This window comes from Natrix helvetica, assembly GCF_964273705.1.
Source record: "Natrix helvetica genome assembly, chromosome: 1".
In the NCBI taxonomy this organism is placed as follows: domain Eukaryota; kingdom Metazoa; phylum Chordata; class Lepidosauria; order Squamata; family Natricidae; genus Natrix; species Natrix helvetica.
This window is the reverse complement of record NC_138548.1, coordinates 165,237,150-165,263,388: the sequence shown is the minus strand read 5'-3', so window position 1 is coordinate 165,263,388 and position 26,239 is coordinate 165,237,150. Positions and strand designations below refer to the sequence as shown.

The 26,239-nt window shown below is 41.4% G+C and overlaps 1 protein-coding gene and 1 long non-coding RNA gene across 3 annotated transcripts in view; one reads left to right on the top strand and one right to left on the bottom strand.

Moving 5' to 3' along the window:
- Positions 1-9,224: 9,224 nt before the first annotated feature.
- LOC309383941 lies at positions 9,225-22,578 on the bottom strand. The gene is made up of 2 exons (XR_014173948.1): positions 22,264-22,578; positions 9,225-10,104 (listed from the first exon to the last, which is right to left on the bottom strand). It is a non-coding gene; the product is annotated as an uncharacterized lncRNA (long non-coding RNA).
- The window catches only part of SP3 (Sp3 transcription factor), a 23,292-nt gene continuing 17,949 nt past the window's right edge, over positions 20,897-26,239 (top strand). Inside the window, exons 1-3 of one of the 2 annotated variants that reach the window (XM_081937027.1) lie at positions 20,897-21,358; positions 21,801-21,952; positions 22,226-22,327. In XM_081937027.1, the coding sequence (XP_081793153.1) occupies positions 21,352-21,358; positions 21,801-21,952; positions 22,226-22,327 (261 nt within the window). In that variant the 5' untranslated portion in view covers positions 20,897-21,351. Of the gene's footprint in view, positions 21,359-21,473; positions 21,953-22,225; positions 22,328-26,239 lie in introns of those variants that run through there. The other variant, XM_081937026.1, reaches the window with a different exon arrangement.

Genomic DNA, 26,239 nt, shown 5'->3' with positions numbered 1-26,239 from the left:
TCGCTCACCCATCCACATAATCAGAAGCAGTTGTGAGCGAATACTTTTGGCAATATAGTGTATATCCAGAGAGGAGAAAATTGCTACTGGTGAAAATGGGAACTGCCTGACATAGACTTTCATTGTGGCAACATTTGAAAATTAATTTGAGCTGTTTGGCTGATTGATAGAGCTTGATAAATGGAGTACGCTTGACAATGCAGGCAGCAACATCTTACTTCAATGAAAACAATCATAACTTGTTCCAGTTTTTTATTTAGATTTACACAATGAGAAAACATGAAGCAAAATAGCAATTTATACAATGAGAAAACATGAAGCAAAATATTAAGCAAAGAATGTACAATGCTGTGAGGACAAATGCAAAAAAGGATATGAAGAAATAAAAAGTAAAAGTCACCACTAATTTGAAAAGTCCAAAGCTGTTCACCATTTCCATATAAAACAAGAATTGACAAGATTATATCTTTTGCAATTTTGCATTTTGGAATTTAATCTGCCCAAGTATGATAAAAGAGTGATTCTTGCCTCTGAAAGTTCATTATTCTAAATCTATCAGTGATTTTTTTTCTAATAAGGCAATTAAGAAGGCACTTGTAATTGACAAATCAATTGTTATATTGTCAAGAAATTTAGGAATGTCATGCAATGAAGAATGTTGTTGCTTTAAGTAAATCGACAGTTTCTTATTTTAAGTGAACTATTGGATTGTACAAGTAGATACAACAAGCCTAACTTGGGAAAGCATTTGAGAGACTGTTTTGTAATTACACTAATTTTGCTAAATTTCCAGAAGGTCCTTTCCAGTCTTAATTTGTTTAAAATCCTTCCCATTTGAAATGCCAGACAAAATACTAATGAAATGGCAAAAACAACTGAAAGCTCTAGTTTCAATTTTAAGAAAACAAGATTAGAAAGATATTATATCAGTCACAGAAAGACTTGGGGCTTCCAAATATCTATTATAAATAAGCAGAATTAAGTTATTTGATTTCATTTGTAGTGGAACATCTCACGAAGCAGAGGACTGATACAGATATTATATTAGAAGCTGGCAATTTTTTGAATTATATATTTTTCCAGATGAAAAATTTCCCCAGCATATACAAAATTAATAATACTTTACTGGCACAATATTTCAAATTTTGGGGGAAAAATAGTTTTGAAAGGTGGCATTTTCCTCTGGTCCTTTTAATGACTGTTTACAAAACTTTAATATGAGTCAGGTCAATTAAATTTTTTGAAGAATTATAACTTTTACATGATTATTTTTATACCAATTTTGGGCCAGGAAATAGGCTGGGCTGTCTGCCAGTTAAATTGCTTTTTTTGACAAGAGCTTAACACTATATTAGGTGAAGTCAAGAACTTGCTCATATACAGGTAATCCTTGACTTACAACCATTAGTTTAGTGGCTGCTCAAAGTTACAACAGCACTGAAAAACAGTGACTCATGACTGAGTCATGACTTATGACTGTTACAGCATCTCCATGGTCATGATTCAAGCCTTTGGTGAATTGCACATTTTTATGCAAGTTGCACTGTCCTGAGGTCATGTGATCGGCATTTATAACCTTCCTAGACTTCTTCTGACAGGCAACATTAATGGGCCAGATTATCTTAATGATTGCATGGTTCACTTTAGAACTGCAGTGATTCACTTACCAACTTAACAATGGAAATTTTGGACACAATTATGGTCATTGAGGACTACCTGTACTATTTTTGAGAATTTAACATAATTTGACATAACCAAAAGAAATAATGTCGAATTATGCTATTATTAGAAATTATGAATTGTCCTTCCCATTTAAAAGATGCTTGGAAAACTGATTTAGGGAATCCAATAATTGAATAAAAAGTGGCAATCGGGGAAATCAGGATATTTTATTTTTTCCTCTAAGCAAGAGCAGCAATTAAAGGTGTAACATTGGTGGTATTTAGCAGCTGCTACATTAACATATATACTTCATAATCACACTTCAAAATGTTGGAGTGGCTGTAAACAATAGGATATATATGTGTGTGTGTGTGTGTGTGTGTGTGTGTGTGTGTACACGGGAAAAGACCCGAATACAACAAAACCAGCATACCTACACCCGTGAAAATATATATATTTGTGTTACAACCCCTGGTATGCCTAAATATGGGAGGAAGGTCACACTCCCTCTTTCTGTCCTTCAGCTTCATCACAGAAGACCATGCAGGCAGAAACCCATATTTTTATTTTTAATGTTGCCTTTTATATTTGTGTTGTATTTGTACTGATAAATAAATAATAAGGTTCAAATCCCAGTAAGGGTATGGCTAGCTGATGAGAGCTAATTAGCTCGAAATAGATCTATACTAGTCTCCCTTTATTTATTTATCAGTACAAATACAACATATATATATATATATATATATATATATATATATATATATATATATATATATATATATATATATATATATATATATATATATATATATATATATATATATATATACATGTGTGTATGTGTGTATGTGTGTATGTGTGTATGTGTGTGTATATATATATATATATATATATATATATATATATATATATATATATATATATATATATATATACACACACACATACACACATACACACATACACATACACACATACACACATACATACACACGCACACATAGTGTATGTATGTGTGTGTGTGTGTGTGTGTATGTATGTATATGTATATGTATGTCTTGTATTCGGGTCTTTTCCCGTGTAAGATTGAGATTGTCTTGGCAATGTTTCAGTCTCACTTGCCATCTTCAGGCTGGGTTTTGGGCTTAAAGTGTGATCGGAGCTCCACTTTAAGCCCAAAACACAGCCTGAAGATGGCGAGTGAGACCTCGCTGAAACGTTGCCAAGACAATCTCAATCTTACAAGGGAAAAGGCCCGAATACAACAAAACCAGCATACCTATACCCGTGAAAATCTACGAATATGGAAGCATTATGAATCAAGATGTGAGCATTTCTGTTTCTTAACTAGGAAGCTGACTCATGGGCAAGTTAAATCCAGTTGTGATATGTCCGAACCATGGCAACCATCAGGTGTCAATCATCAAGAAGCAATGGGTGGAAACTAATCAAGGAGAGAAGCAACTTAGAACTGAGGAGAAACTTCCTGACAGTTAGGACAATTAATCAGTGGAATAGCTTGCCTCCAGAAGTTGTGAATGCCCCAACACTGGAAGTCTTTAAGAAGATGTTGGATAGCCATCTGTCTGAAACGGTATAGGGTTTCCTGCCTAGGCAGGGGGTTGGACTAGAAGACCTCCAAGGTCCCTTCCAACTCTGCTATTGTATTATTGTATTATTGTATCGCCAGCGGGTGCCAGGATTGGCTAGAACGCTCAGGCGTTGTCAGCAGGAGCTGGCGTCGTTCTAATTGGTTGCCGGTTTGACAGCTTCACTATAAATAGCTGTCAAACCGGAGTTCTTCTGTACTGTTCTGACTAGTGAGTTGTTGTTAACTAATAAAGTTGCTGTTCCTGAATAGATCGCCTCAGTTTGATCTTCCTTCAGCTGAGTACTTAAAAAGTTGAAAGTGCTGTGTTTGGCAGTTGGGTGGGGGAGAGGTGGTAGTGGTGAAATTTCTCTTTTTCATGTAAACTCCCTCTCAGAGACATGAACAAGTCAGCTCAGTTGTCCTGCTAGCTTGTTGAAACATGGAGAACGCTTGTGCCCCTGATGGGTAAAATTCTTGTTGCATCCTAAAGCCGCAAGACTGTAAATAGCCATATTAAAGAGAGCAAGTTTTTTTCTGGAAGAGGGAAGCTCCTGTTAATTTTTGAAATGCTCTCAAAATCCACACAATTTAGAAATTATTTGACAGATTCAGTACATTATAACATTATTTGAAATGTTCACTAATATATGAAGGTCATCTCGAATAGTGGTGAAATTCAATTTTTTTTACTACTGGTTCTGTGAGTGTGGCTTGGTGGGTGTGGCATGGCTTGGTGGGTGTGGCAGGGGAAGGATACTGCAAAATCTCCATTGCTACCCAAGTCTGGGGCCAGCCAGAAGTGGCATTTGCCGGTTCTCCGAACTACTCAAAATTTCTGCTACCGGTTCTCCAGAACTGGTCAGAACCTGCTGGATTTCACCCCTGATCTCGAATATACGAGATGAATCACCTGTTAGCTTTGCTATTCTGACTATTTTAGATCCACATAATCATAAGTTCAAGGCTTTCACCTAAATGGAACATTTACCATTCATAAAATAGTTTTGTAACATTAATTAGTAACCTAATAAATAGGGTATAGTTTAGTCCAATAGGAATAAATGCTTTAATTCTCTTATTTTAGACTATTCCTCCTTTTATCAATAGAAATATTACAAATACTTACATACAATCATGTTCAGAACTTTTAAAATTACTTAAAATCATATTTTGGTTATTTTTAAACTACCACGTATATGATCATTTTTCTGTGGCATTGTTTATCATTAAAAACCTGAAACATGCTATTATTAAGCAAATAAAATTTTTGCTTAAATGCATGTAAATTTAAACCACAACAGCTGAGTCATCATAGAGACAGGAGAAACCATTGGAAGAGAATATCTGAGTAGGTAGTCCTCAATCTATGACTTGGTCACTTAATAATTCAAAGTTACAAAGGAGTCAAAAGTTTACTTATGATCTGTCCCAAAAGTTACAACTGCCGCATTACCCCCGCAGTTCTGTGATTGCATTTTAGGTGCCTGGCAACCAGCTTGCTTTTTAAACTGATTGCACCATCCCGTGGTCACATGGTCACATTTTGCACCCTTTGGATAAGTTGAATTTAGAGTTCTCCCCATGTGAATCATTTAACAACCGCAACCACTTGTTTACCCATCATTGTAAAAATGGTGGTAGGACTGAGTCCCGTCATGTAATGATTGGACTTACCACTGCAATGACTTACAACAACCCAAATTCTGGGCTCAATTTGTGGTCATATATCAAAGATTATGTGCAGCTCACGACTGAATGGTGGAGTCCCTGGCTGTCTGCTTGCAGACATTTCATTGTCAACTAGATAACATCTTCAATGCCAAAGGTATTTCAGGTAATACTGAAGATGTTACCTAGCCTGCTAATGAAATATCTTCAAGGAAACAACCAAACTCAAGGTTGTTTCCTTGAAGATATAGAAGAGAAAGAATCTATAACTCATCCTACTCACACCAGGTTAAAAAGTGTTTGCATGCATTTTGTTCTCCACTTCGATTTTTAAAAACTTTACTTCCCCAAGGCAACTGGCACTGATGCTAAGGCTACTTCCTGTAGCCTTTTCATCCAAGGTTGAGGGAACGGGGCATTTCCTATTGGACTTCAGTCTCCCTCAGCTTAATTTTTCGTATTGGATTACATTATCGGGAAAGACCAACGGTAGCACAATTTCTTTTCTTGCACCCTCCTCTATCCAGAAAGGTTGCAAGTCAAGTGTTTTTTCATGATTCAAGAACTGTCCCCTAGTTGAAAATTTCAGGTCCACTGTTTTAGTATACAAATAAAAAACACCTTTTCAAGTATCCCTGCAGAACTTAACATTGAGAATACACTTGGGTGATTCCGAGGCAGTCACTTTCTCTCAGCCAGCTCATCTCATGGGATTGTTGCAATGGGTTAAATAGGAGGAGAAGGAGTATTATGTGTTTGCCATCTTGAGTTACTTATAAAAACAATAGAGAAGAGAAATAAAAAAACACCTCAAAATAAGTGAAATCTCCATAAGTAGAGCAATGGGGGGGGGGGATCAGATTCAATCTTTTGTAGAAAAATCCACATTACTGAATATAATTTTTATACTCTGAATACAAACCTTTTACTAAATTGGAATGTACAGTATTGTTATTTTTGCTGATGTCCCATTACATTAGATGAAGCCATAAAGTTAAACACTATATAGACTTAATATGCATTACAGAGCACAGAGCCATCTGGCTGGGCTCAGGGAAGCCACACCCTAAACCAGGGTCAAAGTGCATGAAGCCACACCCTAAACCAGGTTCAAAGTGCATGAAGCAAGAGATTATCAAAACTCATCTTTATGGCTAGGACAGAAGCAAAGTCTGATGCAGAACTGCGGTCAAAAATCTATGACTCCAGAGCTCTTCCAAATGCTCTTGCCAATCTGCACATTTTAATATGACAGTAGAAAATGATTAAATACACAAGGGCCATCTTAGTTAAATTTAATATAATTTTTCATCAGTCCTGTTTTTGCCCTGGTCATGCCACTCAAAGACCATTGGCTCAATAAACATTGCATTTCTTAATGTATGAAGGCCATGCGGTTTGAGGATGACACCGAGATGTAAAGAAGTGAATGTATTAAAAAGTGGCCATGTCACCATACAAACTAGTGTGGAGCCAGCCACTATGACAGATACCACTGATAATGTGCAATTAATTGTTGGAGACTACTATGGAGGGCACTAATGAGATGCTATTCGCCACTGCCTGACTTCCTACGTTCAGTGGGCAGCTGCTATGAAGTCTCAAATTATGAAGCCTTAAATGTCATTCTTGCCTTGGGGTGATAAAAGGGTCAAGCTGGATGGGATGTTAAATTGTGTGACAGCAATTAATGTGCTGCTTTAAAGAGCTATAAATACAAGCTACAAGGGTATCCAGAGAAGTGAAACTGCAGTGAAGTGGAAGCATGTTATTTTCTTATTTAACTCCAGATGAAAATGGCCCCATTGAAGAGATCAGCATAGTGTTCCAGAGTGCCAATCGAAGGCCCATTTAGTGCAGATGCATGTTTCGGTGGAGCACATTTTAATGAGACACAACAGAGGGAAGCATTAATCCTTCCCCCGTCACTTCCTGCAGCTCTTCTGCTATTCCACATCATTGCACTTGGCAACGTCTCCTATAGCAGTGCAGTTAAAGTCAACAGAAATTGGGGCTGAAAAAATAGTTAATAGTAGATGACGATCCCTTTGGGCTGCATGTAAAATCACAAATGACTTAGACAATCACGTGACCAAGAGACTTTCAATCTTATTTCACCTTGGTCATTCAATTGCGACTTGTGATTTTACTTCTGCCTTCTTTGTTTAATATGTACTTTTTATCAAAGATTTTTTTTAAGAATAAAAACAATACAATTTTTGTGGGGAAAAAGTAGATACAGTAATAAGCAGGTGAAAAAGTTGCAAAGAGAAAGAGGGAAAAGTTTTAAAGAAGCATCTTCCAATCTTAACAGCAGTTGTCTTTGTATTTTATCCTCTTTAAGACTACAATATAATTTCCTTCTTTCCATAACCTATCTTTCCCGATCAAATCCACAAATTCATTTTTTCTTCTTCTTTCAGCAATAAATCCATAAGGAGTTTCCAGTAGCTAATAAAAGTGGTCATTGTCCTTTCTCTAATCAGACAAGTGCCATCACTGCTAATTCTGCCATCTTCACCGGCCATTTGAGAGCACGGGCATTGGAGAATTTTTCTATTGTTATGCACACAATACCCTCGTAGCACTTACTATATACAAAAACAATTTGCACAACTCTTTTCTAATTCTCTATCCATTAATCGCAGCAACTGAATTTTTTCAAATTCTTTGTATCATTGTGTGATTTGGGACCCACAATTTTACTTTTGCCTATTGATTCTGCTTGCTGCAAGCCAAACATGCAAATAGAAATCACGTGCCTGGAGAAAAAAGTAAGTCATAAATGTAACGATTGGCCACAAAGTTATTTTTTTATTTTTTAGCATCGTCTTAACTTTGAACAGTCGCTGCATGAGACAGTCGGTAGGTGAAGACTACCTACTTTGTTTTAAAGTGTACTTAGTTGTAAAGTGTAATGGTATGTTTTGCTGTATTTCTATTTTTCCTAAATATTACCCAATTGCTTTTAATCTGGTTTGGGCTGCACTTAGAAGTGTTATGGGCCATATACCTGACACCTCTTTACAGCGTCAGTCCCTTGGAACCCAGAGTTCCAGATAAAGATCATGAAACAGGCCTACACATTCTAGAGCAGCGATGGCGAACCTTTTTTGGCTCGCGTGCCACAAGTGGGGGGAGTGCAGGGGGGGTGTGTGCGGACGTGCCGCACCCATAATGCAATGCGCTCCCCCACCAGTGCGCATGCGCGCACTACAGGCGCTCCCCCCATTTTTACATGCTTTTTTCGCCCTCCCCAGGCTCCAGAGGCTTTATAGGAGCCTGGGGAGGGCGAAAAGAGCCTCCCCCGCCCCCTCGGAGGCCCTCTGGAGGCTTCAGAGACCATCCGGAGGCTTCCCTGAAGCCTTCGGAACACTTAAAACAACCCTCCAAGCAAACAGGAAGTGATGTCCGGAGCAAACTGGACGGTCCCTGAAGCCTTCGGAGCGCTCAAAACGATCCTCCGAGCAAACAGGAAGTCACTTCCGGTTTGTTCGGAGGGTCGTTTTAAGCGTTCCGAAGGCTTCAGGGAAGCCTCCGGATGGTCCCTGAAGCCTCCGGGGGGGGGGAGGCTCTTTTCGCCCTCCCCAGGCTCCTATAAAGCCTCTGGAGCTTGGGGAGGGCGAAAAATGGCTTTAAAAAGGGTGAACTCAGCTGGCCAGCGCGCGCATGCGCGCTTGCCAGTTGACATGGCAGCGCCTTGTGTGCCCTGACAAATTGCTCCGCGTGCCACCTGTGGCGCGCGTGACATAGGTTCGCCATCACTGTTCTAGAGGCCTAAAATCCAAACTATAATCAATAGCTAAGCAGCCTGAAGAATGTGTGAGGTTAATGATACGAGGCAATGAAATACTGTAATCATTTCGTGTTCAATAGTTACTATTGGTACTTTTAAGATTTACACAGAGATATTAAGCAGTTAGCAGTTTACTGGGAAAAAAGGACAAAGACTGGGTTACTGTGATGATTCGCATCACAGTATGAGGGGGATATTCAAAGACATGAGTGGCGTGATGAAATTTGGAGTATGGCAACAAATGATAAATTAACAACGGAAATTAAATTTTAAAAAGGGATGACCAAAGCAAACAATTATAACGAAATATTGAAGGGAATTTATGAAATCAGTGTTGGTGGAAGGTAAAGGGAATAAACCTACTTAAGAATATATGTTGTTTTGGAGTGGATAAGGGCCTAATTTGAATATATTATATATCTTTTATTTGTTACTAGCTGTACCTGGCCACACGTTGCTGTGGCCCAGTCTGGTTAAATGGAAAAGAAAGAAAAAAAAGAGAAAGCGCAAGTTTCTAACATGTTTAATTTCACAATGCTTGTGGGTGTACAATATTTTTTGTTGTTCCATTGTGTGCGCAGATATAGAGATTGTCTGGTTTGCCGACTCTAGAACACGCCACATATAATTGTCCATGTGAGAAACAATCCGTGTCTAGATCTAAACCGCACAATTCTAAAGATTGGTCCTGAGCTTTATTGATGGTGATTGCAAACGCCAATCGAATTGGGAATTGCAATCTCTTAAATTGAAATGGCATATCCATTGGAATCATAGGAATGCGAGGAATGAGGACATCTTCACCTTTGAAAGGTCCTGTCAAGATTGTTGCTTCTACGACATTGGTCATTAATTTTTTTTACTGCAAGCCGCGTGCCGTTGCAAAGCTTTGGCTGGTGGATATTTCGCGGCTTTCAATTTCAGAGCCTTGCAATAAGGACACACTTCAGTCATAGTGCCGATGAGAACATGCCGGCTCAAACTATAATCATCAGCTGGGTTATATCGGAATGCAAGGCGATTGTAATTGCGTGATTGCTGAGCACGGAGTCGTGTTTGATGCTGATCTGCTGTTTCTCGTTGACGTCTTTCAGCCACTCTCAGCCTGTTGCGTTCATTCTGTTGAGAATGAAAGAGATATGAAGCTGCAGAACGCAATGTCCGTGCTCGCAACCGTGCATTCTCAAGTCTGGCTGCACGTTGCTCGGCTGTTTCCTCGGCACGTATTTGAGCCATTCTTTGTCTGTTTCGCTCATTTGCTGATGCCCGTTCTTCCTCAGTTTGATTTGCAATTACTCGTCGCACTGCTTCCGCTCCGCGAGTACGACGACCTAAGTTTGATTTTCTGCGAGGCATTATTTGGATGAAGTAAAGCAGAACGATTGCACTGAAAAAGAAAGAAAGTTATAACAAAAAATATATATAAAATTGCAAAACATTAAAAAGGCAAAAACACGAACTGCAAAACAAAGGAAAAACATGGTAAACGACACAGCTGAATTCCAACACAATGTCACACGAAATAATTAAATCAAAATGAAAATTAATGGAAATGTATGAAAAATCAATATAACAATGCAATCGGAAACATTGAAATGGAATCGTGAAATATTTAGTATAGCGTGTTGCTTTTACATCCAGCAGATGGCGCTTGTTTTAAAAGAAACATGTTTTTACAAAAAGCATGTTTTAACCTGTCACAGGTGTGACATCTATATAATATACATATATAAAAACATGTGCGTATTCGAAAGCAACGTTGTGTCAAAATTTCAAAGCAATCGGTGAAGAACTTTCGGAGATTTGAGATTTTGAACAAACAAATATTACATTTTATTTATATAGATAGAAAGAAAAGATAGACCCGTGATGGCGAACCTGTGGCACATGTGCCAGAGGTGGTATGCAGGACCCTCTCTGTGGGCACATGTGCCATTGCCAGCTGCTCTCCTGGTTTAAAAAACAGGCCGCTTTTGGGGCCTTTTTCAGGCTGTTTTCTGGGCCAAAAAACAGGCCTTAAAATGGCCTGAAAAACGGACTTAAAATGGCCCAAAACACGGCCTGAAAATGGCAAAAAACAGGCATGTATACACCGGTCAGATGGTTTTCAGGTTTCTGGTGCTCTGACATGTGCACATGTACACACATGAATGCGTGTTCGGGTTTGGGCACTCAGTGCCAAAAAGGTTTGCTATCACTGATATAGACGAAGGGGGGGAAAGACAGGGTCTCCGGAGGGTGGGGGTGCACTGTAATATTAGTTTGGTTTTTTTTCTTTTCTTTTTTTTGTATTTAGATGTATATGTACTATTATTTGCATATATAACATCAATATAGATATAACAATATATACGTATAAAAAACATCACAGTATGTGCTTAAAGCAAGAGACTTAAAAAGATGTTAACCAAAGTTAATGTAGAAATGTAGAACTGTAGTATCTGATCATAATCGCTGTACTTGAGACCACCTGTCCCGTTACATCTACCTGTCCTGTCAGGTCTAGCGGGGGGGGGCATGTGGCAGGTCAAATCGGCCAAGCAGCTTCATTCAGCGGGATACAGAAAAGGTCTTTTTTTATCATGGCATCCACCCACGGTAACATCATTTCCCTCTCTTCTCCCCCAAGGCAACATTGGCCCTTAAAACATGGTTTCACCATTAGGCCTGGGGATCCCGTGTCAGCCTGGGGCCCATTAAAAGGCTGTATCATGTGTAGGATTGAATTGCACTCTCTGGCTTTAACTATGTTGTTTGGACATTTTTTTAATTGCATGCAGCAGCCAGAGACACAAGGTAAGGTGGGCAGCTCAATATAGATGGATGGATGAATAGATTGTTTATAAACAGTACTCCGTGTCCTAGATTGGCTGTAGGACCAGAGGCAACATGGCTGGGAGGGGGTCAGGCTGTTCATGGACCAAATGCCACATTGACATCACACAGGCTCTGCACCTTCAGTCTTTGTGCATCATAGGTTTACATGCTTCTACGAAAGGGATGGAGCTTATATTGTAGTGGCACAATGCTGCTTTTGTCATTCTGACGAAATTGCCAAAAACTGTGGGCGCCTCTCTTTTGAACAAATAGCCAGGCAAGTGCATAAAGCAAGGTGAGGGTGGGGGTGGTTTGCTGACATTGGTTTAGCGGAAAAAAAACCTAAGAAAATGATAGAGAAGGGTTGATTACTTTCTGAGGATTCCCTGTCCTCATTCACCGTCTGGTGTATAGTGGGTGTTGGTTCTCCTCAGATTAGCTGGCAACGTTTTTCTATTGTTCTTGGATAATTTAACAAGTGGAAACAAAATGAAGTCTTCAGCTTGGGATTTGGGAAAGTGGTTATTAAACCGTCAGATAGGACGAATAAAGAGATGAGGGATCCTTGTTGCTCTCCATGCTTGGCTATTTTCTTGCAGACGTTTCATTACCCAAACTAGGTAACACCATCAGTGCTAGTGTTAGTAAAATCACAGCATTGATGATGTTACCTAGTTTTGGCAATGAAGTGTCTGCAACAACCAAGCTCAGAGAGCCCTCATTTCAACCCTGAGTTACAAATATTCTCATTTATTAAGAAATTCCTGAGTCCAATGAATAACAACAGGCAAGATCTTGTCATTGATTATTATCCTAAGCCAGGGGTGTCCAAACTTGAGAACTTTAAGACTTGTGGACTTCAATTCCCAGAATTCCCCAGCCAGCATGGCTGGCTGGGGAATTCTGGGAGTTGAAGTCCACAAGTCTTAAAGTTCTCAAGTTTGGACACCCCTGTCCTAAGCAGAGGACTTTTCTGAAGTGCAGTGAATTGGCAATAGCAGCAAGATAGGATAAACTCCGAATGCTAGAATTAGCAATTATACCAGCGTCGGTATTTTTATAGTCAAAATCCAGAAAAGTATAAAAAGCCTTTGCCTGAATAGGAAGTAGCACAGATCTTACTTGGTGAGTACTTCTGTACGTCTTACTCTCTAAGCAATGCCTGCAGTTTTACAAGGGATACCAGAAGGATGGAAGCATTCAGAGCCTGCATCAGGGAAATTTGCAAGTTGCTGGGAAAGGGTCTTGTCTAAGTTTCAATACACTAGAGGCCTTCTCCTGGGCCTTTCAAGTTGGAACGGAGCCTCTCCTTTCAGCTGCAGGCTAGAATGTGTGTGAACTTCCTAGCAATTCCCCTGTGGTTGGGGCGTAGGCATCTGCAATAAATCTGCAGCCGGGTGGTTGCCAGCTCTCCTGCCTCCTCCTATAATTATCTGCATAGCTGATATTACCACAGTGGGGTAAAGTGCAATGCGGAAATTCCAACTGCAGTCAAGTATCTCACAAAAAGGTCTCCAGCAACTGCTTCATACATTAGCTAACATATGATTGATTGGTAATTTGATGAACTTAAGGGCAATGAGGGATCAGATGCAAGAGGCAGCAGCCACAGTACACAATACTGTATAGTGTTTTGGCCAGTGATATTTAGAAAAGATACCATCATACAGCAGCCATGCCTTAGGGCGAGTGTATTACAGAGAGTGTATTGTTGGAATAATGGAAATAACTAACAGGGAAGATAAGGGGCTGGACAATTAAGCAGAGTACCAAATTAAACTTCCTGGTGTAAATGATAACAGTATATGTCCATGACGCCGAACATATGGCACATGTGCCAGAGGTGGCACACAGAGCCCTATGGGCACGTGCACTGTCACCAGTTGCTCTTCCGGGTTCCATTGCGGGCATGCGTGACGGCCAGCTGGTCTGGCGCGCATGCACACTGGACCAGCTGGCTGGCCCATTCACACGACGGAACCCGGAAGAGCAGCTGGTCACCGCGTGCATGCACACCAGCCAGCTGCTCTCTTCCAGGTTCTGGCTCTTGCGTGCCAGTTTCAGCATTTGGTGCCGAAAAGGTTAACCATCACTGGTGTATGTAGTGGGCTCTGTGGTTTGTTTAATGGCTTTCCTGATGGACCGCAACATAATAAAGATGGATGGAATTTTCATTGTTTTTTTGCCAAAAAGATTTCAGAAGAGTTGCTGAGTAACTGCATAATAGCCAGTATCATGGTTTAATGAAAAGTTGATAATGTGGAAAAACATGCTTCAATATCTTTAAGAGTCACATCCTTGCCTGAAAGTGTTAGGCCTGGGATCGTTTTCATTTCTTATTCTGTCAACATTTTGTTGAATTGGAAGCCAACCCTTTGAGACAGACCAGACCAAAAAAGAGGTGTAAAACTATTTTGATTCAGATTGGCTATAGAAACAAAATTTTGCAAGTCTGGATGAGCTTTCCTCCCTCCCTCCCTCCTTTATGTCATGAATTAGAAGGGTGCCCCAGATAGTATTGTAACTCTGGGCTTCTGCAATGTTTATCTACCCTGGCTACTATCCTCTTTCTCCCCATCAAGGTCATATTCTACTCTACACTGGGGGTGGGTAGGGGGTGTTTCATGGTAAGGGCATTCCAAGGAAATCTGGCTTCCTAACAAACCCTTTCCAGCACATAAGGGTGCCAGCAAGTCAGCTTGCTCACTGTGGTATTTTTCAACCTGATAGCAGTATTGAAAGGAGTTATGCATCCTCTGAGCCAACCCTCTCACACATTGAATGGATATTTTAACTGTATTAATTTAAGTAAGATAAAGATTGATTTGGCCCAGAGAGCAATAGACATTCCCCACAGTAGTTTCAGTGTTCCACATACTTTAATCAACGCATGAAGTCAATCTGTGACTTGAATAGTAGCAAGTACCAGGCTGTTTTCTTTAATGTTGACAATCCAATTGTCATTTCAGTCATTGTCCCTCTGTTTTAGGAAGTCTGCCAAGTATATTCTTTTAATTTGACTATTAGAAATATCCCAAATGTTTCACTCTTCATTAAATAATTTTTCTCAAGGTATCTTTTAACTGCAGTGATAATTTATCCCCATAATTAGATGTAATAGGCTAGCAAATGAAGAACACACGGTTTGCTGGCTCGAAGATTTTAGTTCTACATTCTGCTCCCACAATGGTCAACCAAATCCCAATGGGACATCCAGCAGCATCCTCCCACTCATTTCCCAAGCAACTGGGATCAAGTTCTCTGCCTCCAGTCCTGACAATGAGCATTCTACCCATTACAACCAGCAGCCACTGATTATCTATCTAGGATGTAGTCACAGTTTAAAGACTACAGAGCTGGAAAGATATCTTCACATTCAGGATCATGACTTAAAACAGTTTGTTTTCTTTACAATGAACACTACACACTGTTGCCAGCCACAGTCCTGGGAAAAAAAAGCTTTTCTTGTGACAAGAAAGTTAGCACAAAAGATGTCAGTTGTAGCTCACAGAAAGCCGATTTTTGGTCAGGATTGAGGCAAAGAAGAAAGTGTACTGTGCATTATTTTCTTTAAAATCTTCCCCGAAGCATTAAAAATATTTAACTTTCCCCCATGCCCATCAAAGCCCCCAGGTAATTTCATACTGAGGCAAATTTTAACTTTTATTCTTAAGCTCACTTCTTTTATTTTTCCTGGTAGAACCAGAGTTGTTTCTGTCCCTTAAAGTAGCAATGTCAGCACCAAATTGCTAACCCATTTTCTCCTTTCTGAATTCTACAACAGATCAGAGGGAGACAATGATTTCAGTCCTTGGCCCTGAAGGATTGACTTAAATGTGCCCATCTTGTTTAAACCTTTCCAGAAACAAGAGCAAAAGAAATGAGGAAACTGGGTTATAAGAGACATTAATCAATTTTTCCTCACAGATATACTCAGAAACGTTTGATTGTTGTGGCTACTTAAAGTGGGAATTGTGCTGATGAGTGTTGGCGCAACTTGTACAGATTTGAAATCTGACCTTGGCATGGATATGCCCACTCATTTTGAACAGTAAGGATTAAAGAGGTAGCAGACTTGACTAGAAAAACTGAGGGATAAAAAGTGATTAACAGATGAGAAAATAAAACAATTGTAATTATTCTTTTTCAAGTATAAATACAGGCATGAACATATAGAACAATTCCATCCAGTACACAATATTCTGAATATTTACCAAGTTATTGGGGGGAGTATTAAAATTCAAAAGATGTTATGCAGCTATTCTGATAATTTTATGTAGGTAAGACATAAGATATTTTGGGAAGCCCTGGCTAATAAAAGGAAGAAGGTAGTATCTGGACTCCTATGATATTATGTGGACTATATTAGAAATTGTATTCTTAATACAAGCATCTAACTTGTAGTCACATTTTTATTTCTACCCCATGTTTTTTTATGGGATACTCAAGGTGGCCAACATACGTAATATTCCTTCCTCCTATTTTCCCAACAACAACCCTGTGATGTGGGTTGTGGGGAGGGAAAATGACCACCATAGTCATTCAGCTGACTTTCATGATGCAAAAAAATGGTAGAAATATGGGAATATGGTTATTTTCCCCAACATTAAAAGTGAACAGTGTTAGAGGAGAGAGCCAAAAACAGTACCCAGATTTCTGGGAAGGAGAATGAAATAGCAATATGCAGAAAACACTTAGTATGCTTTGTTTCAAACTGAAAATAGTGTCTCAGAAGCTCTGCTGAGCTATTCCATGAAGGCTGCAGTTTGGCAAAAATGAATCCTGGAACACTTCAGATGTTTGAGGTTTCACCTGAAAACAAAAATGAAAAAATAATAATCTGGAGGCCTAACTGGATGATGATAGCAAGGCTAGCATGCCTCTCTCTTCTTCTCTTGCATGGCTTATGTGCCAGCCATTCCAGTGCCTTCCTTTAAGTAGAGAATGGTGATGGTTAAAGGGGAGCAGGGAAAGGAAGCCCTTTATAAAACCAGAAAGAGGGTGGGTGAGTTTTACTATGGGTCACCCACATCCATTGCTTTTTCCTGCTCTTCCTTACTCCTTTTAAAACACTTCTGTCCAGAATACACGTTTTGGCCCAAGCCAAAACCAAACATACATTTCAATGCAAATACAAACTACTCCACAATTAGCTGTTCCATACATGGAACAGTTTCTGCACATGATATTTTGCACATCCTATAATGAAGTCTGTAAAAAGGAAGCAATGATATTCAACAGGATTGCTGAACTGAGGTCAATGGCTTCTTTCCCTTCCATCCAATCTGTTTGGAAACTTTTCCATAGTCATTTTTGCCCACCTCTGCATCAAAAATTTTGGGACTATATTGATAACTGAAAAAGTTGGAAATGTGTTTGAAAAAAAATTGCAATGCAATCCCTCCTACCCTGTCATAGTAGCTGGTTTTTCAGTCTCCATATGAAGTCATTATAAACAGATGTTGCAAAAAAACCTTTGACTGCTACACCTCAGAGATTATCTATGTTGAATTTTAACATGAGCAATGTATTGGGCTTGGTATGAAGGTCCTTTTTTTCTATAGCAAAGACAGGAAATTCTATAGTGCAAAGGGTCTCAAAAAGGTTTTGAATGTGTCTCCAATGGGAGCAGGTATCTCCTTTTCTATTTCCTCAACTGTTTCAGATTTTGAAGACAGGAGGGGGAAATTACTTGTTTTATGCTTGTTGATAGATGGGGATAACTACATTGGTCCAAGCCTCCTCTTGCTCTCTTTACCTCTGTTTTCAGGAACTGCTTCCAGCTGGACATTATTTTGTTGTTGATAAATCCACTTATATTATCACTATGCAAACCACATAAATGCAAAAATTCTATTTAAACAAGTCTATTGTTTCAATATTTATATTGCACAAGTTATCAATTTATTTAAATATGTTGTTGGAAAAAAACATTTTAACATAGAGGGTTGCTCATATGATTTTTATTCTTTTTTGGATTATTTAAATTTCTGTTATTGTACTTAATCTTCACTCTGAATTTTTAAAAGGATGGTGCTTTGCATGCAATGCAACTAAATTTTGTTCTTTACATCATTGCCAAGTATTCAACTGCCCCCCTTTTCATCTACAAACTCTTTAATCTAAGTTGCACACAATCAGTTTAATTAGCTTCTATTACTTGTTGACTTTACTCTGAAACATCTATTATCTATACTGTGAACAAATGGATCATCTCATCTCATTTCTAAATTGATTTTAGGACAAGATATTCATCAAGTAAATATGCCTTCATATTGTAGAAGTAACCATTTGAAACATATGAAACCATTCCTGAAAGTTATAATTGTAGCTGTTCCTTTATTTGAGCAATAAGGAGAAATCCCCATATTCTTCTCTTCCTTAGTCATGAGCTTGTTCCATGAAATGCATATTGCAGGATGTGGTATGTATCTAACATATTTGGCAACTCTAAATGGACAGTATTCCCTCAGCCTCACTTTCTGAAGACATTTCTTCAAGATCTGCATTTTTTTAAAAAGCAGACATTACTTCATACTGAAGTAATTTATGATGGTAAAAGTAGAAGAAAAAAAAATCGGGAACATTGAAAGAAATACAGTAGTAAAGATCTAGAAAGACCTTTTCTCCAATGTTGGTGGAGACAGCGGTCATGCATGGGTTAACTCAGTCAGTAACCAATAAATGAGTCTACCAAAGTGATGTCATCGCCTGAGGAGTGTCCTCCCCTTTTTTAGACTCAGTTCGATCCGAACTGGCTGTGCTAACTGCTTTCTCCTCAACTTTCAAAGATATAATTACCTTTAATTGGTTTTTTTCTAAATTTCACCTAAATTACATCCAAATTGGGATTATCATTTTTCCTCCTGAGATCAGACTTCAACCTTGGAAGAGAAATATTAGCCTTCAGTTTTCCTTATGGCTGTTTCTTTCAAGTCAGAAAATTTCAACTTTGGAAAGCTACAATATAAACTGACAGATCATCTTCAGCATTCTCAGCCTATTTAGATCTGGCATCTCCAAGTGGATCTCAGGGATGCTAATAGACTCAGTTACTTTTCCTTCGATTTGCCAGGCCCCAGTCGTGAGTTTTACATTAAAAACAAATATTTTAACTACAAAGATGAGGAATATAGAAATGGACAGCTGTATCTGTATATTGTTTGGAATTGTGTTCACCCCTCCCCCCCAAATATTACCATTAGTAGTAGAAGAGTAAGGAATCCTATGGCATGGGTATGGGATACTAAGAGGAGTTAGTAGTTAGTATTCTGATAAGTTGGTTTCTTGAGTACACTCAATAGCAATTCTTTTGTGAATGGGCAAGCTACCACAACCTTTTACAGCCCTAAAAGGTTGGGGGTTCCTCATTTCAATCACTGAGAATGTCCTCCAAATATTTTCCCCATTGTTACTTAGGGAAGGAAACATTACAATATTTTTTTTTATCTGTTAAATACACACACAAAAAAAGCTCTTTCCAATCTTGTATCTGGCTTATCAGTCTGCAACCAATAAGGACTTGAGCATTGCTAGTATTTTGAATTAAACAAGAATTCTTCCTTAACTCTTTGTACTGTGCTTATTAGATTTGATTCTCTTACAGAGTTGTGGGTTATACGTGTCCGTTTTAAATTTCTTTAGTTACTAAGCTGTGTGTGTTAGCAGATGCAGAACAACAGAGTTGCGTCTCTGCATCAAGACATGAGAAATGGGTGGAAACTGATGTTTCAGAGCTGAGAAATATTTGCAAAAGGAGGAAAGGACCGCTTAACAGAATTACAGTGTTGGAAGGGACTTTGGAGATCTTCTAGTCCAACCCACTGTGCAAGCGGGAAACCCTATACCATTTCAGACAAATGATTATCCAATCTTTTTAAAAACCTCCAGTGTTGGAACACCCAAAACTTCTGGAGACAAGTCATTCCACTGATTGTTCTAATTGTCAAGAAATTTCTCCTCAGTTCTAGTTTTGGTCTCTCCTTGACATAACACGCATAATGATTCAGTTGTAATGCAACTTTTTAAATTGATCTTTACTTTATATACTGCCTGGGGAATTGAAGTCCACATAATCTCGAAAGTTCCTGAGGTTGAGAAACATTGATGTAGATGACAGTCTTCATAAAGGAATGTTAAATATTTATCTAGCTTTGTGATCTTGTTTACAAAACCAAAATAGCAGGAAATGAACCTCTCAAAAAGTGGGTCTTTCAAGAAACAGGTTTAGAATTAAGACTATGACCCACTTAACTACAAGTAAACACACAACATTCTACATGGCAGATTGAGATTTCAAGGTTAAATCCAAGTGAAATTCAGTTAAGATTCGGTAACTTTAAAAAAATCCTAAAATGGATGCTATGGTATACTTTTTTAGAGTGGGATTTCTAGCAATGGAAAAACGCAATGTAGATATAAAAATACCTCTTAAACCAAAGTTTCACTTTAAGAAAACGACTTTACTTCATTGGAGAATTAACCCCAGAACACTTAGAACCAATGGTAATTTCTCCAGAGGGAGATGTAATTGTTTCTCAGAGGAACAATTCATAAACATTAATCCCAATGGAAGTTCTGTCATTCAGTTTTAAAATGTGGATTGGGCCTTTTGTTCTAAGCTAGTTCTTTTAAATAAAGTAAGTTTGACGTATCTTACTACCCTATTTACTAGCTCAGTGACATTGTTCGGAAAAACCTGAGAACTGGGGCGTTATTTTAAAATCAATGGCTACGGGGAAAAAAGGGATGGATGGAAAGGGCAGCTCCATTAGAAAACATACGAAGAAAACGACCCTTTGGGGCTTCAGTCTGAGGCAAATCCGTGGTTCCAAAACGGACCGCCTGATATTTCAACGGGGAGGTTTGTGTTCCTTCGCGCTTCTTCCTCCTTGTCCTCTCTATATAGGGCAATGGCTGCGCGGCTTCCCTCCACCGAGTCCGCTGTCAGGAGCAGCCAAGGGGCGCCCGGGAGAGCGGAGTTTCCAATCTCTCCCCACGGGCAACCCATCCTAGCGCTCCCGGCCTTTCCGCAGGGCAAGGGGGAAATCAGCGGCGGACAGAGCAAGCGAAGGCCCTCCGCCGTAAATGGGCACTTAACACCGACTCTACGGGTATCTTTTAGAGCGTAGCGGTCCCGCCGTGAGGCGAGCAAAACCCCGGTCTCCTTCCCCCCGCAGCGCGGGCTCCTCTGAGAAGGCCGCGCTCATTGTCTCTCACACAAACCCTGGCAAACAGGAAGCCACCTCGGCAAGGGAGCAGAGCGGGGGGGGGGCACCCGCAGCTAGGAGCGACAGCCCGGGCCAGCCAGTGACGGCGCGGAGCTCGGCGGACCGCAGCCAATCAGCTGATGGGAGCGTCTTGGGAAGGCGGAAGTTCCGGGCTAGCGGGCAAGGCGGCGGTGGTGGTGGCGGAGTCGGCCGGGCCCCCTCTTCCCTTGCTGCAAGCCCCACCTTTCGGCTTCCTCGCACCGTCAATCAAAATAGGGGAAAACCCCGGAGTGGGCTCCAGGCCGCCGCCACCACCTCCTCCACCAGCAGCACCGCCGCTGCCGCCCGCGCGCACCATAAGCATGTCCCCGGCAGCAGCCGCGGCCGCCTCGCCTTAGTGGCGGCAGAAGCAGCAACAGCGGCGGCGGTGCGAGCGGGGCCTGCGCGCGCCGGGGGGGGGGGAAGAGAGAGAGAGCGCGAGCCAGCCGCCAACCAGCCAGCCAGCGCTCGCTCGCTCTCCTTCCTTCCTTCCTGCCTGCCTCTCTCTCGCTCCCTCCCCGCCTGCCAAGTCGGCAGAAGGCGCCCCTGGCCGCCGGCTCCTCCGCGCCATGACGGGTACGTACGGGCCTCAGCGGCGGCTCCTGCTGCTGCTACTGTTGCTCCCGGGTCGGGCGGGCGTCTGCTTGGGAGTGTGGCTCGAGCGGCACTGAGCAGCAGCAGCAGCAGGAGGAGCAGAGCCAGGGGGAGGAGGGAGAAGAGGGGCAGGGGCAGCGGCGGCGGCGGCGGCAGCACGGAGGGAGGAGGAGGGCTGCGCTTGGCGGGCGGGAGGAGGAGGAGGAGGAGAGCAGGGCGGGCTCCTCTGCGCGGGAGGGAGCGCTGGGGCGATGGGGAAGGGAGGGGGCAAGCGCTCCAGTCAGTGACTCTCCTCCCCCAACCCCCTCCCCTCCCCCCCGCCGCCCGACAACCGCCCCCCCACACTCCCCGCTTCCCTCCGCCTTTCTCCTCTCTCACCCTCCCCCCCCACCCCCGCGCCTTCGCTTCCCCGTTATGCCCGCAGCTCCCGAGAAGCCCGTGAAACAAGAGGAAATGGCTGCCTTGGACGTGGACAGCAGCGGCGGCGGCGGACCCCACGGCGACTATTTGCAGCAGGGAAACGGGGCCTCGGCAGCCACTTCGGCCGACGCCTCTGACGAGGCCGGAACTCCCCAGGTAAACGCGGAGCTGGGCGGCTGCCCGACGCCTCCTCCCTCTCCCCCCCGCCGCCTCTCTCCCCCCCCCCCGCCAGCCCGCCCGCGTGCTGCCCGGTGACACGTCGCGAGCGCAGGACTCGCAGGCGCCCCCGCCGCGCGCGCTGTCCGGAGGGAGGGAGGGAGGCAGGCGGCGGCGGAGGAGAAAGAGAAGAAGGCCGGCGGTGGGCGCCCTTCTAACCTCCCCTCCCGCTTTTTCTCTGTCCTCCGTCCCCGGCCTTCCCGCCGCGCCTAGGACACCCAGCCGTCGCCGCTGGCGCTGTTGGCGGCTACCTGCAGCAAGATCGGGCCGCCGTCACCGGAGGAGGACGACGCCGCTTCTCCATCTGCCGGAGCGGTAAGTGCCCGCCCCGCCGCGCTCGCACGGCCTGCCGGAGGGGGGGGAGAGGGAGAGACGGCGCAGATCGCCCGCCCGCCCGGGGGGAGGGACGGGGAGACACCGCATCGTACTGCCCGCCCGCCCGGGGGAGGGACGATCGCAAGGCCGACCTGCCGGAGAGGGGTCCCCAGGCTCCCCTGCCTCTCCAGGAGGAGCCGGTCTCCCTGAGGGAGGAGGGAGGCGGCGCTGGGACTTCCCCCTCGCCTCGCCGCGGCGCCTTTTCCCTGCTCCTCGGCGGGGGTGGGGAGGCGGGAATGCGGCGGGTTCTCTCACACCTCCCCCCCCCCTCAGCAAATGGGAAATAAACCGGGGGTGGGTGGGTTTGGTCCCTGAGAAAAAACGAACAACCTTCCTTCTTCCTGGACTGTCAGCTGTCACCCCCCCCCCCAAAAAATCCGACAAAATGAAGGCTGGGCTGAAAGACAGGATGCACTTTTAAGCGTGTAAAATGGCTGTTTGAAAAAAAAGGAGCCAGTAGTCCCCAGCGGAAGCGAGAGAGTTGCTTTTGAAGGCTGTTTCTAGGCTGGGTCGGTGTGTGTGCATTGCAGATCGTGGGAGATAAAAGTAGTCAGAACTCCCCCCCCCTCCCCTCCTAATGCCTTCCCCTCTTTATGTCCTTTGGGAAGGGGAGGGTTCCTTTGAGAGAGTTGTTTAAGTTCTTGAGGTTATTAGGGACTTCTGAAGGGGGGGGGGTTGGAACCTGCTTTTGCAAATTCAATGAGGAAAGGATTACATTTGATGGGTGAAATAACTTCTTGATGGATGCCTTGTTTGGTTCACAGGATCCTAAATTCTCAGGAATTTAGCTGGGTAAGAAAAGCAGAAGTGCTGGCTTTTAATGAGTGTAGTGAACACCACACTGATCCTGAGTTAAAATTGCACAATTTTTTTAGTTTTCTGAGCTTCATGTTTCCTGTTTTATTTAGGGTTTATATGAAATGGGGTGGGGGACTAATAGTATCTTTTATCAAAGTTTGCAATCTTGTGTATAGTCTGCACAAGTCCTATGGAATTTGTAGGGACTTTTCAATAAACATATCTAGGAAGTGTGATCTCATGCTTGTGACTTTACCTTATACATCCATACAGTTGTAATTTAATGCTTATTTAGTTTATACGTACATTTTCCTGTAGCTATACTTATAAGTGATCAACTTTATTGTAACTTAAAAACACACTAACGGATTAAGCATAGTAGCTTCATGTAGCAGACAGTATAATCTCCTTAGCACAACAGAAAAGTAATATATGCTTCCAAGTTTATTACTTCTCTGCAGCCTCTGTTAGTTAGTGCGAGGGCTTGGAATGAAGCCAGTTGTTGTACATGTTCATACACATCCTTCCAAATGTGACGTAGTGAAAAAAATAACACAGTATAGTCTCAGATTTTTAGGCAGCTAAAGAATCTGAATTGAGGTTCTTTGGCATGATTATTGAAATTTTTCATCCTAAATGTGGTCTTGGCCTACAAAATTTGTTATGATTTTTAAAGCAGAAAATTGGGAATTTACTATGTGAATTCAGGACCAAAAGGTGCAAAGAGGTAGATGGAAAAAAAAAACCAGGAAAAAAGTTTGCCATTGGCAAGTTTAAACTATTATCAAGTTATTTCTGGTTTCATGTAACTATATAGTGGGGAACATAGATTTAAATAAAATAATGGTTGTGATTAGTGTGTATTCCTCCAGCTTCAGTTTGCTCAAAACTCAGTAGACTGTAAATGATAGATTCAGGTAGTTAACTTATGACCACAACTGGGACTAGAATTTTAGTTGTAAGTCATGACCTTATGTTAAGGCATCTATTGGATCAGACATAATTTTACAACCATTTATGGCAGCTGTTAAATGAATCCCAAGGTGGTAAGTCATTGCACCTGTAAGTTGAAGCATCATGGACCAGATTTAAAGCTAGGATCATTGTTTACCATGGTCGTTTACAGGAATCCAGTAAAAATGTCACAAATTATGGCTACATGGATGCTGTGAATATAGATAAGCTGGTTGCCAAGTATCCAAAATGTGGTCACAGGTCATCAGAGATGTGTGTATGGCCATTGTAACTCTGGAAATAGGTTGTAAGTAGCTCTACGGAGGTCTGTCATAAATTCAAATGGTCATTAATTACCAAATGTTAGTTGAGAACTATCTGTAATGTGCAAATCAAACTAAAAAATTAAAACAGATTAATTCAATTAATTAAAACAAATTAAAAAATAAAGCAAAATAGAAATTTAGAGGAACAGATATTCAGTCTGCAGAGAACAGGTTTTCAGGCAATTTTTAAACAGATCTGCTTGAAATCTGATCATGCTCCTAGATTCAGCTTTGGAGTTGTGTGCCTACCTTTCAATGGAAGGTAGCAGCAGCCAATATTAGTATATCACAGGGCTGTCAAACATCCGGCCTGTGGGCCAGCTGCATCATGCACTGGCCATGCCCATGCCCAGTTTAGCAAAAGGGGGGGGGGTCCCAATATGTCACATGACGCTACCGGTGTGACGGCATGAGTTTGACACCCCTGGTATACCATGACTGATCTTGCAAATGTTGTACCTGATCCAGTGGTTTGATCCTGCTTTTACTGTTGTTAACTTTCACTAATTTAGAAGGTTAAGCAGGATTCATCTTAGTGAATGGGAGACCAACTGAGAAATCTAGGGCTGAAGGCTGAGGGGGTCAAAATAAGAATCTTAGAAAAGGCAGTGGTACACCCCTTCCATATCTGATAGAAAAATCGTGAATGTGACCATGTAAGTCATCAAGAGCTGATACCAACTTGAAGGTGACTTGATTTTTTTAAATTTTTTTTTTCTTTGCAAGGTGTCTGGAAACAAATGTTTTCCTTTCTAAAACAGCTGTGCTGTCTATTCATCTACATCTGCTGAGAGTTCTGCTTATGTCCTATGCAAATTGTGCCTAGATTGGCCTTTGTGGATATGCTTCGTCCACTGCTGAATTAGAGATTTAAATTGGTTGTTTCCAGACAGTTTTGCTGATATGTTTTAATGATGTTATTTTGTTTTATCTTCATTTTTAAAAGTTGAGTCTGGTTGACGTGTACGTTTGAGCTGTTTTGGAATTTAATAAAAAGGGTGGTATTACAGTACAATACAATACAATACAATGCACATATAGTTACAGCAGCTCACGTTGTTTCTTTCTGTAATAATTACCTAGAGTTAGAAAAAATAATAATAGACTTCTTGCATTAATTGCTTGTGTTTAGTCAAACTGTTTCTCTACACTTTCCTATAACTGCTTTTGCTGCCTTTATTTTTGTTGATTTATATATATATGTGTGTGTTTCTGTCTGTCTGTCTGTCTCTCTGTCTGTCTGTTATAGTCTAGCTTTCTGTCATAAGTAATTAATCTATTTCATTTAATTTATTGTTTACTTCCTATATTGATTTTTTTTTCTCATCTGTGCCATTTTTTCCATCTGTTCTCTTCTTTTTGTACATTATGAAGTTGGACAGGATGGCTTGGATGGCTATTTAAAATTAACATTGGTTTTAAACATTCACAAGTTACTCTGGTTGCTGGCCTCCAGTGAGGTACTTAATGTGTGAATATACTCCTGGTAGCCCACTGATTGGAAACCTGCTGTAACAGAGCCTTATATGTGGCAGCTTTCTTGTTTTCTTGCTGCAAATAGTGAATGAGAGTATATACTGGGTGTACTGAATCAAGATCACTATAATGAAAGGAAAGCAATATGACTTCATTTTTCTTTCTAGCTATGTTGCTCAGAACATTTGTGGTGGTAATGCAGAATCCATATAAATGTGATTGGGATGATTTCTGAATTAGGGAAGGTACACTGAATTGAATTATACGGGCCTCCTGAAAATGAAGTTAATGACAAATA